Source organism: Salarias fasciatus, chromosome 14, assembly GCF_902148845.1.
Source record: "Salarias fasciatus chromosome 14, fSalaFa1.1, whole genome shotgun sequence".
Classification (NCBI taxonomy): Eukaryota; Metazoa; Chordata; class Actinopteri; order Blenniiformes; family Blenniidae; genus Salarias; species Salarias fasciatus.
Genome location: NC_043758.1, coordinates 12,755,715 through 12,768,497, shown reverse-complemented (window position 1 = coordinate 12,768,497; position 12,783 = coordinate 12,755,715). Strand labels below are relative to the sequence as shown.

Below are 12,783 nucleotides of genomic sequence, written 5' to 3'. Positions count from 1 at the left end.
CACCTCACAATAACCTCAATAAAAGATGGATGTATGAATTATTGGTAGAGAATTTGATGCTGTGTATTTCAAAATCTACTGCACTGGTAATTAGCCTTGTAATTCAATTCAGTTAATTACAATTCAATTATAATTTCAATATTGTGAAATTATGGGGGGAAAAGTGACAGGAACTGAAATACTTAAATATGAATGCTTTAGGAATATGATAAAGCCTGGATTGTTGGTAAATAGTTGATGCTGAAGCCTCTAACGGTGTCCCACGGTTTCCCAATTAGTAAATTCCTCCTGATTGTTTTGCAGCAGATGCTCATTTCGGTCTTCAGATAATGCAGGTCTGCAGAGTAATTGCATGCCAATAAAACCCACCACCTCCTCTCAAAGGCTGGATTCATGAGCGTCAGATGAAGTCACGTGTGAATTAGGCCTGAAAAGCTTAATTTAGACTTGCACTATCAACTGTGCCCCGTGCACACAAGGCCTCACTGTTGTGGACTTAAACTGTGCCCTGAGTAATTGTCTTAAGGTCAGCTCGGCAGCGTACACAGAAATTCACATTCTTCTGCAGTTTCCCAAGCCTTTCCACACTCCCTTATTTTGCCTTGAGAAAGCGCTGACCTTAGCCACCAGGGCGCCATTTGTGTGTGTGTGTGTGTGTGTGTGTCTGGCATGGTCTTGGCAAGGTGCCTACTGCCTTTCCATTTACCAGCATGTTAATCCCACAGTTGCAGGCACAGAAAGGCAACTTATATGTTGATGTTGTGTGTGTTGGTGTTTCTCTTTTGTGATAACAAAACTCACCTGTGAAACTCAGTTTGCAGACTGACTTTGAGTGTTTAACCACTTCATATCTCAGGACAGCAATCAAGAGCTTCAGTGAAGAAATTGCGAGTACAAGCTGCGAAACATGTTCATGAGTTACAGCTTCTTTTTTTTTTTTTTTTTTAAGACTTTTTAAAGGTTTGCCTCTATTTGGTAGTTTGCAGTGTAAATACACAGAAAACACAGGGACAGACGGTCACATGCAGCAGGAAGAATCACACTGAGGATAATGAATTTGCATGGGACAGAGCGCTTCCTGGACCAGCAGAAGCCAGTAGAGATGACCTCAATTCACATGTAAGAGATCTGTTGTTGGAAAAACTGGAATGAGTTGGACCTCATCTATAGACTCAAATACTTCATCTGAACATTTTATTAACAGGCTTAATTAACCCCAAAAGTAAAAACATTTTTGTTACTTGAATTTATTTTCAGTTTTGATTTGTTTTATGGATTAAAGTCTTTGGTTCCCTTTTTATTAAGACTGATATTTTTTTCATGTCAGAGTTTTGTTGTACAGGAGCAAGTGTGCAGTATAAACCAGTGAGTGAAACCTGGACATCGTGAGCTAATCTGTAATGACTGTTCCTATCCGAGACTCCAACAAATAAGAAAAGAGTGTAAAAATACAGAACAAGGCAAGATACATTTTCACAAATGCATATTTGATTCACTGTTTTAATGAATTCAGTCATATTCTCACAGAGGACAGCAGCTGATCCCAGTTTCCACCTAGAACATGTCACCAGTCCGTCATGGGACAAACTGGGAGAGTCAAAGACAGCCCCATGCTGACATTCACACCCACGGGCAATGTTAAGATCTGCAAATAATCTGAAAAGTCATGTTCTAAACTGGGGAGGGAACATGATAAACCCAGAAGTTGAAGCAGGGACCTTATTATTGCTCTGAGTTGAGAGAGCTTAACCACTGCACTGCTGCCTGGCATTATGCTGAATTTTCCATAATTAATATATAATTATTTCCAAGGTCCAAAACAGCCTTTTGTCCAAGGCCACCCATTTCTAATGAGCTTCAAGATTCTTCTGATAAACTCTAATTCCTATGAATTTGGATTATTACATGGCCCACATGTTGGTGTAGTGGTTAGCGCTCTAATCTCACAGCAAGTTAAACTCGTTTGAGTCTGGGTTTAATGATCTGCTGGAGTGTTTACATGTTCCCTCTCTCTTGCCCTAACAGTAAAAAAAAAACATGTATTTTTTTCTGGTGCTGTAACTGCAAACATTTGTGTCGATGTGAAAATGTAGTGTGTACTGCCTCATCCAATCAGGTGGGTTCTACTCCAGTCCTGATGATGATGATAATTAGTATTAATATTATGGGGAAAAATGTTTTGAAGTAATACTTTAAAGTTTCTCCAATTAGACATATTTGACCATTAGATGGTGCCAAATCCACAAATCTCGCGCCTCGTGGTGAACTCCCAGGGCAACAAGTGTGGAGGTTGGACATTTTTTGAAGACTCTTCCTCAGGTGAAGCGCGCGCCGCCGCCTCTGACCACGCCGAGCGAAATCTGCGTGTTTCCGGTCGGCTGGTTAAAAAATGCAGCTCGTGTTTTAGAGGTCATTGCTCTTCTATGCAAATCAAGGCCGCGCTCGTCAAGAGCCCTCTGTTCCGCTCCGGGGTCACTGCGGAGCGCCGGGCCGCGGAAACACCAGCGGTTGTCAGGGAAGCTCGCGAGCAACAAGCCCATGATAGACCTTAAAGATGGAGGAGGAGGCGGGAGGCAGCATCTCATTACATTTCCTCCGATAAAGAAGGTACATTGTGTGGAGGTCTTGCGTCAAACAAGACGGGTCAGATGTGGAAAATGTGCCATGTGACCGGTGCCAGTGTTCGAAAGAAGCCCAGACACCCTACAATTGTCTTTTATATCTGTGCTTGCGCGTTAGGATGTGCAGCCGGCGGCCTCATTTGCCAGCAGCATGTGAGAACAACATAGTCAGCTGTCGGAACAAGTTCTATCGGAAATGCCGATTGCATTGTTGAGGAGATGGCTTCAGGTGAGCAATAGCCGCGCGTCAGCACCTGTGCGTCATGCGTCCTGACCGAGCGCGCTCTGGCCAATCACCATCTCCAGATGCTTCTCCAAGGTCCCGCGGGCGTGCAACTCAGTGTTTTTTTTCTTCTTCTGAGTTGTCTGTGAACAACACCCATTTCATCACTTGCAAAACAAAAGATATGGGCATTTTAATTGTGAAGGGCTTCGTCTTGTTGAACCCATTGGAGCGTCTCCAGTGAGAGATCACCCGAGCCCGGAGCAGCGCTGTGGAAACACTTAATTGGCACGGCGGAGCTTTGAAGTGGGCCGGGGACCTCAAAACAGCTGAAACCGGAGGAGAGGCGCAACAAAAGGTGGAGAGGAAACGGAAAACCCACACAGGAGATCCGAGATGCGAGGCGGCATTCAGGATAAACCCGTGCGTAAATGTGACCAAAAAGCAAAACAAAACAAAAAAAAGTTTGGGCTGGGCTTCATGCTGCTCAGAGTGTACAGAGAGAGGCAGGAAGGGATGAGAGCGCTGGTGTGCGCTGGGAACCATCCGGACAAGAGCTGAAAGACGGATATTCCCTGCCTCAGGACACACCCTCCTCTCTCTCTCTCTCTCTCTCTCTCTCTCTCTCTCTCTCTCTCTCTCTCTCTCTCTCTCTCTCTCTCTCTCTCTCTCTCTCTCTCTCTCTCTCTCTCTCTCTCATTGTTTCGCACATACACTGTCGCCACCGGGCTTCATATCGGGTTGACTAATGGCCAGTGAGCCGCTTGGATGTGATGTGCGCGCGTGTGTGAAATCATTCCACGGGAGGTACTGACTTTGATTTCTGGATCCTTGCAACTCCTTATTTATTTTAAGAAGATTTTTTTTTTATTCATATCTATGTTTTTGAGCGTGGATCGAGCTTGAATAGAGACAGACGATGAGGAGAGAGAGTACCAGCTAATTGGGATGAGAGTTCAAGTCAAGTGAGCCGGCAGATTGGACCTGTAAAGCTTCTTAACGCAGGTGGTGGAAGGCGCACAGCGCGAGAGGGCTGTGTTTATGTGAAGTGCGTGCGTATTTGTGTGCCAGTGCCATTCCCTGTGGAAATCTGTCCTGGGCACAGTGGAGACGGGGGTGATCGGGTGTGCGCTCTTGTGGGTGGGTTTGGTCAGTTTCGGTGATACATCCAAGCGGAGACGTGGATCGTGACGCTTTTTCCCGGACCTGAACGCGATGAAGAGGCTTTATCGGAGTTTCAGGGTTTAGAATCGGAGCGAAGGAGAGCTGGGCGGACGGAGGACGCAGGGAAGGAGGAGGAGGAGGAGGAGGGGGCACCAATATCTCCAGAGCGCACAGCACAGGCTCCAATCCCCTGACGCAGGGATGGAGAGCACGAGGGCGCACCGGATAACTCGGCTCCATCCCAGAGACTGGGGCGGAAAGATCACCGGAGGGCCAGACAGGAGCGCCGGGCGGCACCGGGGACACCTCAGCCTGCAGCGCACTGTGATTTTTCTCGTCGCGCTCACGATACAACCGCAGGTAAGCCACCGATTAAGTGCTATTTTGGGCGACATGCGCGTAAACCCGGGGAGATCATTTGTAACTGTGGTTAAGTCTTTGTTTTATAAATGGAAAAGAGTGAGTGACCGAGTCTACGCACGCTGCTCTTTTCCCCCTTTGTGCTGCCCTCATTCCGCTCCTGCATGGCGCTGTGCCCACCTGTTGTTCCAGCCCGTTGGCGCTGATGTCTATTATCCCACGCAACACAGAAGCGTCTTCAGTCCTGTCTCAGGGTAATGGCAGAGGAATTCCCCTGCCAATATTTCTGTTGGCAAACATGTCAAGCATTTTGGAAAACTCGCACTGATGCGTGTTATCCAGGTAAACTGCTAGATAAATTATTTTAAAGAGTAAAGCACATCTCCTGATTATGATGCATGAGTGGACCCCTGAGCTACATAAACCTATGATTTGTTTTGACGTACTTTGAGAAATGTTCAGTGATTAGGGGAAGTTCATGAACACATGAGTTACCCCTGTTCTGCACCCATTCACCAGAACTATACTGGGGGAGAAACTGCATCTCCAAAGCGTTTGCCTGCAGGTGCAGTGTCTATTTTTGATATTCAAGCACATTTCTGTATCTTATATCTTGAGGCTATATTTGTGCAAAAAAAAAATCTTTTCAGTGTTTTAAAACTTTGCAATAGCTTGCAAAGAAAAATCACCTGAGGAAATAATAATTGTATTTAGATGCATTTAAGCAAGATTTCTGATTCAGAGGTTCAGAAATGCAAATGTTTCCCCTTTTTTTCTGGTAAGCTGTCACAGTCAGAGTGCTGGTCTTTTCAGGATGCCTCTGAGGTGTGACAGGATTCACCGGTAGAAAAGCCCAGGCGTGTGCGTGTGTGCACACATGCGTCTGCACACGCACATTTCTCCACCACACTCGGATCACACCCAGCATCTGTTTCTGGAGTGTGTGTGGAGCCCGGGGCCACGGCCGAACGTTCTCCGGGGCGTGTGAATGTTGAACATTCAGGCAGCTCTGTGTGTGTCTCCCTGTGCACCTCTGCAACCTCCTCACAGCTGAGGAACAACACCACTCACTCCCTCCATTCTCTGACTGCACTGCAGTGTGAAGCCAACACACTCCGGATCCTCCACAGCTGCTGGTGCCTCTTCATAATGGATCACAGGGAAAACCTGCTCTACACAAATGAGGTTTCTTCACAATTGGATGGCTGATGGCCAGTTTTATATTTCTCAGGGAGCGGTGGCTTCTGTATGTGAATCTAGAAGAGGATTTCTGTATTATTTCTTTTTAAAAATTGAAATGCAGATTTTTAATCGCATTTGTTCTTGGGTGTCTCGAAATTTGTTTTGTTTTTTAAGTAAAGCTACACGGTGCCGTCTTTATGCGTGGAGTTTGCATGTTCTTCTGATCCGTGCATTTGAGGTTCGCTTCATGACTAAATTAGCTGTAGGTGTGTGTGGTGGTCTGTCTCTCTTGTCAGCACTACTTATCATGTTAGTGCCATTTACCTCGTTGTAAAACCTGCTATTGCTGTTACTGTTCAGTGAATGCCTCCTCGTGCATTATTTTAAATGAAAATCGATAAAGCACTGAATCGTTAAACAGAATCGACAGTGGAATCAGAATTGTAAAAGTCTTCTCCATTCCCATCCCTGTTACAGTATGTCAATAGAGAACTGACTTTTTTTTGTATTAATATAAGTATCAGTAAATTTCTTTTCCATGAAAAAAATCTAAATTGCCCCAAGCTGTGATTGTGAGTGTGTGTGTCTGTGTGTGTTTGCCCTGTGATGGACCCGCGACCTGCTCTCGCCCACAGTTAGCTCTGATTGACTCCAGCTCCCCACTACTCTGCACAACATATAAGTTGTATTGTGGATGGACAGAAGGTCAGATATTTCTGCTTTCCCGTGTGGAGTTTGCATGTTCTCTCTGGGCAAGTCCCAGTTTTCTCCAGTCTTCTGGTTTCCTTCCGTAGGTCTGAAAGTGAATTGTGCCTCTGATTTGCCTGTAAGGGAGGCTATCTTCTCTCAGTATTGGCCCTGTGGCTGGGATCAGCTTCAGCCTCTAAGTTGGATCAGAGTAGAAAGAAGATGGATGGATGATCCATTGAGCACTGAAGCACAACACTTTGCCAAATAGAGTCATAAATGATACAAAGCATCCCTAAATTAACCCAATCTGCAAAATGTTGTGTTTCAAGCAGATGATGGAGGGTTTTTTTTTTTTTTTTTTTGCTGGTCACCTGGAGTTTATGTGGCATTTGCATTTCCTCCCTGCGCTGATATATCTATTTCCTACTGGCTTTTCCTCCCACAAACCCAAAGACATGCAAAGACTGAGGGGTGAGCCTGATGTGCTTCAAGTGCAAATGTGTGTGTCGTTGTTAGCAGTGTGTGTGTGTGTGCGCGATGGACTGGAGAGTCGTTTGTGTTTCCTGAGATGTGCCTCAGGTCCTTGTGACAGTGGATAAAGCGGTCGTATTAAAACTGGGTGGATACTGCCACAAGTTTAATGCTTTCTGAATATTCAGTGAATATTTTCATGTTCGTTCTGACAGTCAGAGTCTTCGCTGCTCTAATATATTTCACTTAGTGAGACAGGCTGTAGTCTGCCTGTGACAGCCAAAGCTCTCCTGCAGAGAGATGTGCTGATTGGCTCGGACCTTTCTTTTTGTCTCCCCTCCCTCCCTCCCCCTCCCTCTGTCTCTTTTCTCTCGGTCCCTGCGTCTCTGGTCAGACCGAGCGCTGAAATGCTGGTATGCTGGGAATGGCTCGGGCAGCGAGCAAGGGAGAGGAAGAAAGGACCATGTGGAGTGATGAGCGCCACTGTATCTCCACAAACCTTTTGATGTGGACAAGTCCCCCCCCCCCCAAACCGTCCCACCACCGCCTCCACCCGACCCCTCCCACCTCGGCCCCTCGACCCCTTTCAGCTCCAGGAACAGGGTGCATGAGAGGGACATACAGTGGGGGAGCTGAGGCCGGTGCTCATCGTGGAGCGGCTCTGCCGGGACGGTGGGAGATCGGTCCTGTCTGCGGCTCTGCATGCACAAAAGTACCCTCGGGTATATTTTGATTGTGATTCTTGAACTTAATGAAGCATCATTTAGTCACCTGAAAACCACAACATCGCTGACTTATTCAGATTTATCCATCAGCAGAGGCTTCATGGCAATCTGCCGTAACAATAGCCCTGTTGGGGTGTTTACTGTTCATGGGAAGAGGCCGCAACCTCTGACACACACACACACACACACACACACACACACACTCACACCACACACACCACTACGCCTAACAAGACCCCCTGAGATTCTTGGAGAAGCAGGTTCGTGTGTGTGTTGTGTGTGTGTGGTGTGTGTGTGTGTGTGTTCCCCCCCCTCCCTCGACAAGGAGGGGACATGAATCAAAGAAAGGGGGGGGGCAGATGAAAGCGAGGACAATATGGAAACGAGCTGACGGCGGTAGAGAAAGAAATGACAGGCACGTCAAAGCTTGTTCCACACAAAGCCAGAAGTGATGAGGAGGAGGGACAACAGAATCCCACCGTCACTGCCCACCCCCCCCACCCCCGCCCCCCGCCCCCTCGGAAGAAAAGTGAGAAATAAGAAGGGAGCGGTGGTGACAGAAAGAAAGACACGCGAGGAGACGCGGTAAATAGACGGAAGTTGGCGAATAAACAGTGAGAGGATTATGGCCGCAGTGCTGATGTATCTGCGCCTGATTTAAATGGAAAAGTTAATTTTTTTCCCCAAGTGAAGGTCAGCCAGAGTTGTGGGAAACAAAGTTACTGTATGTCCTAATTTCTTCTCTCTCTCTCTCTCTCTCTCTCTCTCTCTCTCTCTCTCTCTCTCTCTCTCTCTCCTCTCTCTCCTCTCTCTCTCTCTCTCTCTCTCTCTCTCTCTCCCTCCTTGTTTGTTTGCAGCCAGGCTGTTTTAACACACTGATAAACAGACGATACAGAGGAGACATGCAGGCCGCTGCAGATTCCCAGACAGCACCGAGACATTACAGTGCAGAAAACAAGAAAGTCAGCTTCTCAGAGTTGCTCAACTCCTCTATGTTTATTTTATCTACTCATGGTATAAAGAATCAAACTACATTGTGTAAATTTCAAATCTTTTTTTTTTTTTCTATGCTGGATGCCAGCAGGTAAAATGACTGACAGTATGAACGTTTTCTTATTGTTTTCTGCCGTTTGTGAAATCTGAAGTAAATTCTCATCATAAGAATGTGGTATTCTGCAAAACCAACTGAGGTTTTGGGACTCAAAATGCATTTCCAGATTGTTTTGTCTGCCTTATTTTGACCAGAAGTCAAAGAAAATGAACACTTGAGAGTCTTTGTATTCACATCTACTTCTGGTCAGCAACGGTTCTTTTTTTTGTTCAGGCAATAAGAGGTGGAAACAAATATAAATTTCACCTATCTGTTAAACTTTTTCTCTCTTTTGGTTTTGTGCTTTTATGATCTTGAGTCCAAATCCAGGCTATGATAAGAAGGGCTTCCAGTATATATAATCTCAGAACTTTGACAGTGGTTGCGAAGTCTTGCGGCTGTGATCCCTTGGAAAACAGAAAGGGGACAGCTGAACGGCGTCTGATGGTGCAAAAGCGATGGCATATTGAAAGCTCTCTTGTTAACAATAGTACTGCTCATTTTGGTCATATTTTCACAAATTCAGAAGTGAGGTTAGTGCTCTTGCTTTATAGCTGGAAGATCCAGGTTCAAATTTTGGTAGGGGCCTTTTTGTATGGAGTTTGCATGGTTTATGTGTGTTTTCTTTCGAGGCACCGGTTGCCTCCCACATCGCGCCATATGGCTGGGCTGCCCACTGAGGGGTCATTCAGTAAAGAAATTTCCTCCAGTGCACACTTGCAGGCTGGATTCAGCCTCCTGGAGCTCCAGTGGCAGAACAGAGTAAGAGAATGTCACAGTAGAGAAAAAATACAAAGCAAATGTTTCTATTCGTGTTTGCATGAATGGAAAGTAATAAAAATGAAAAAAATGTCTTTTAACACGCTGGTAGATTTAAGAACACAGGGTTAATCTACAGTGAGACGTCCAACAGCCACATTTTGGATGCAGATCACATGACTTTCTGACTTATTGTGCAATTCTGTGAAAACATCAGAAATTGCTGTCTTCAGACTAATTCTGGCAAAAGCAGGTTGCCTCTGAAATGATTTCTCCAGCCTTTAGTGTGCATGTTTTGATAAACTTGTCCTCATCGTGTGACTTTGATGCAGATGCTGCTTCCGTTGCGGCATCGCTGACGTCTCTGCTCTGGTCGTGATCTGCTACTTAAACAATATGATCAAGAACAGACAGAATATTTATTTTCTCTTGGCGATTAATCCCCCGGCAGGCTTGAATAAACCCTCTGCCGGGTCAGTTTTGTCTCCAGTGGTTGCGTGTTTGACAGCCCGGCTTTAACCTCTTAACAGCTGACGGTCTGCATTTGGCTCAGTCTGCTGTTAGAAATGCACTGTCATCATTCAGAGACTCCACATCCACTGCAGCAGCCACAATAAAACTACACAGCATGATTCCAAAATGATAATTTATGACCTTTTCTTTTGCGTACAGAGTACAGACTTTTGAGTATTGTCACTTCAGACAAGTACCAGGTGTCATCAGTCATATTCATATGGATTAATGGATTTAATCTAGCTTTACTTAGACTTTGGGGAGTTGAGTTCTTCATATGTTATCATAAAGCAACTTTTAATTTGAGACACAAAAATCAAAGGTCAAAATAAGTTAGATGTGTGAGAACAATAGAAAACTCGGAATCCGATGGCGAGAACTTTCCTTCTGCAACTGAGTCACCGTGCTGACGTGAGCCTCCTCTGTCCTCTCCAGGTTGTGAGCGCTGTCGGGATGTTCGAGCTTCAGATCCGTCACTTCCAGAACCTACACGGACTCCTGCAGACCGGCGACTGCTGCGACCTGCCGCCGCGGCGCGGCCAGCTCTGCTCCGCCCGGGACCAGTGTGACACTTTCTTCCAAGCCTGCCTGAAGGAGTACCAGGCCCGCGTCGCCGCAACCGGAGCCTGCACCTTCGGGTCGGGCGCCACGGGAATCCTGGGAGGAAACTCCCAGACGCTCCACCACCGAGGACACGACGGAGGAGGCGGAGGCGGAGGCGGAGGAGAGGATGGGGCTAATGGACACATTGTCATTCCTTTCAAATATGCCTGGCCGGTAAGTGCAGGGGCAGTGATGGTTCCCGCCGTGGTTACCAAGGGAACAGGCTAAGCTTTAAGTGCAAAACGATACTCTGAAATTGAGGCAAGAGTGGAATAACAATGACAATCAGAGGAGCTTTTGCAACACAATAGCCACAATATGCTATTTTTCTCACAGCTGGTATCTGTCTCACCAAAGTCCTTTACAGACGACAGAGCTGTTAAGTCATAAAAGTGAATATCCAGAAACACTTTCATGAAATGATACGTAATCGGCGTGGCGGTTAAAGCAGTGGAGCAATTTTAAACGACAAACATCAAACCCAGTGGTCTCTAAACATGGCATTCCCACAGTAAACTTGGTTTTTTTCCCAGCTGAGGCTATAATAAAGTAGATTATTCCACATTACTGCATGATCTATGATCTCTTTACTGTAATTTTCTGTTTCCCCACCTTCAAAATCTTCACTATTGTTATCGTTTCTTTAATTTCTCTCTAAAATTGAATCATAATAGTTGTTTAGATGCAGTGAAGTCTGAAAAAAATGAAACAATATTCAGAAGTGAAATAAAATGTAATCTTCGTGGTAAATTAGGAGACAAGAGAGCAATAGCAGAGACAAAAGAGCAGAACAGGGATCAGATGAAAAACCAGCCGTCAGAGGCCACAGACCAGACCAGAATTAAGACCAGATCAAAGACCATTAAAGACCAGAGAATGGATCAGGCATTAGAGTATATACCACACAGCGGAAATCAGATCAGATTCCAGAGATAGCCAGAGTTTTTCATTTTAAGGTGTGGACTTGGCGGTTCGGTGTTTTTTCCTTCATTTGTTGTGTCTGTTTGTGCCCGTTTGGTTTTACTTCCAATTGACTCGAAGCGCTCGTTTGATTTGAAGCAGACAGTCTGGATAAAGGCGCTGGCAGTGTTTGACAGGCTTCTGCCACAGATCAGTGGTCTCCAAACTTCACTTTCAGTTGATTCTAAACACGTTTACAGTGAACGCTTTTTTTTTTTTTTTTTTTTTGTGACACTTCTTTGTCTTTTGTTTCCATTCTCACCGAGGCAAGTGAAACTTTGTTCTGAAACATCAGATGTAGGAAGGAACTTTAATTTTTTTAAGTGAAATAAGACAAAAAAATAGGAGGAGCCTGTTTGCTTTGCTTCCCAAGAAATATATTTTCCAAGATTTATCATAATTAAAAAATTAAAAACTATTATTCCTTATTAATGCTGGAGCTCACAGTTGACTTAGACATTAGTCTCATCCCTTGATCTTTCTCATCACATTCTTGAATATTTCTTGCTGTCTTTTTTTTTCTGCTAACTATTTTAATTTTTTGTTTTCACTCTTCGTTTCAGGGGTTTGTCCCTGGCGTATTTAACAGTCAGCATCTCGATCAGACAGTGTGCACCTTGATGCCTCATCTTCCTCATTAAAGAGAATAATTAATCTTCCATTAGTCCAACTGGAGCCAAACGTGGCCAGGAGAGCTATTGATTAATTAATCTACCTTTTTCTTTCTCCTCTGGATTTCTATTGTTGTCTCTGGTTTGGGAAAATTTGGACTCTTTTCTCTTTATTTTTCTTCTTCTTTTTTTTTTATTTAAATCAATCACCCCATTTACCAATTAGTTTTCCACACTGATGTTCATTAACGTCGAAACCTCTAAAATGCTTTTGAAGTACACTGAACCTTTGATTACCACTAAGGTCGATTTCAGGCAAAACGTTCAATAATAGCCCCTTTTTGGCTTTTTGTCGCTCCTACACTGAAGTTGTTGCAGGAAAAATAAGCTGCCAACTTGCTGTTATATTTGTTCATTTTACATTGTTCACTGACTTGTCTTCCCCCCCCCCCTAAAAACCCCAAAATGACTGGGAAAATGTGAGGCTGAACTCATAATCACACAAATCCTGTATTGTGTCGGAGTGCTTATCTTCTACAATCACCCCATTCTCTAAAGAGTCCATTAGCCTATCTCTACACTCATTATTCACTTTTTTTTCCCTGACCTTCACACAATTAATGCTTGTTTATTGATAAAAACAGAGCTGGAGAGAATCCTTTTCAAACTGACTTGGCAAGGCCGGGCAGGAGTCAGGCATGATTTTCCCGAGCAGTTTGGAGGTTTTTTTTTGTTTGTTTTGTTCTTTGAGTAAAAACCTTTCTGCTCTCTCCGTTTCTTTCTTTGGCTCCGATGGTTCCCAGCATGATCG

General features: G+C 44.8%; 1 protein-coding gene across 1 annotated transcript; it reads left to right on the top strand.

Moving 5' to 3' along the window:
* Positions 1–3,572: 3,572 nt before the first annotated feature.
* On the top strand, positions 3,573–10,696 carry LOC115400326 (protein jagged-1-like). The gene is made up of 2 exons (XM_030108131.1): positions 3,573–4,368; positions 10,234–10,696. Exons 1-2 carry the CDS (start codon positions 4,210–4,212, stop codon positions 10,627–10,629), a joined length of 555 nt encoding a protein of 184 aa, XP_029963991.1. The 5' UTR covers positions 3,573–4,209; the 3' UTR covers positions 10,630–10,696.
* The last annotated feature ends 2,087 nt before the right edge of the window (positions 10,697–12,783 follow it).

Coding starts and splice junctions, on each gene's coding strand:
- LOC115400326 (XM_030108131.1), top strand. CDS start 4,210: ATGGAGAGCACGAGGGCGCACCGGATAACTCGGCTCCATCCCAGAGAC. Junction 4,369..10,233: donor CGCTCACGATACAACCGCAG/GTAAGCCACCGA, acceptor TGTCCTCTCCAG/GTTGTGAGCGCTGTCGGGAT.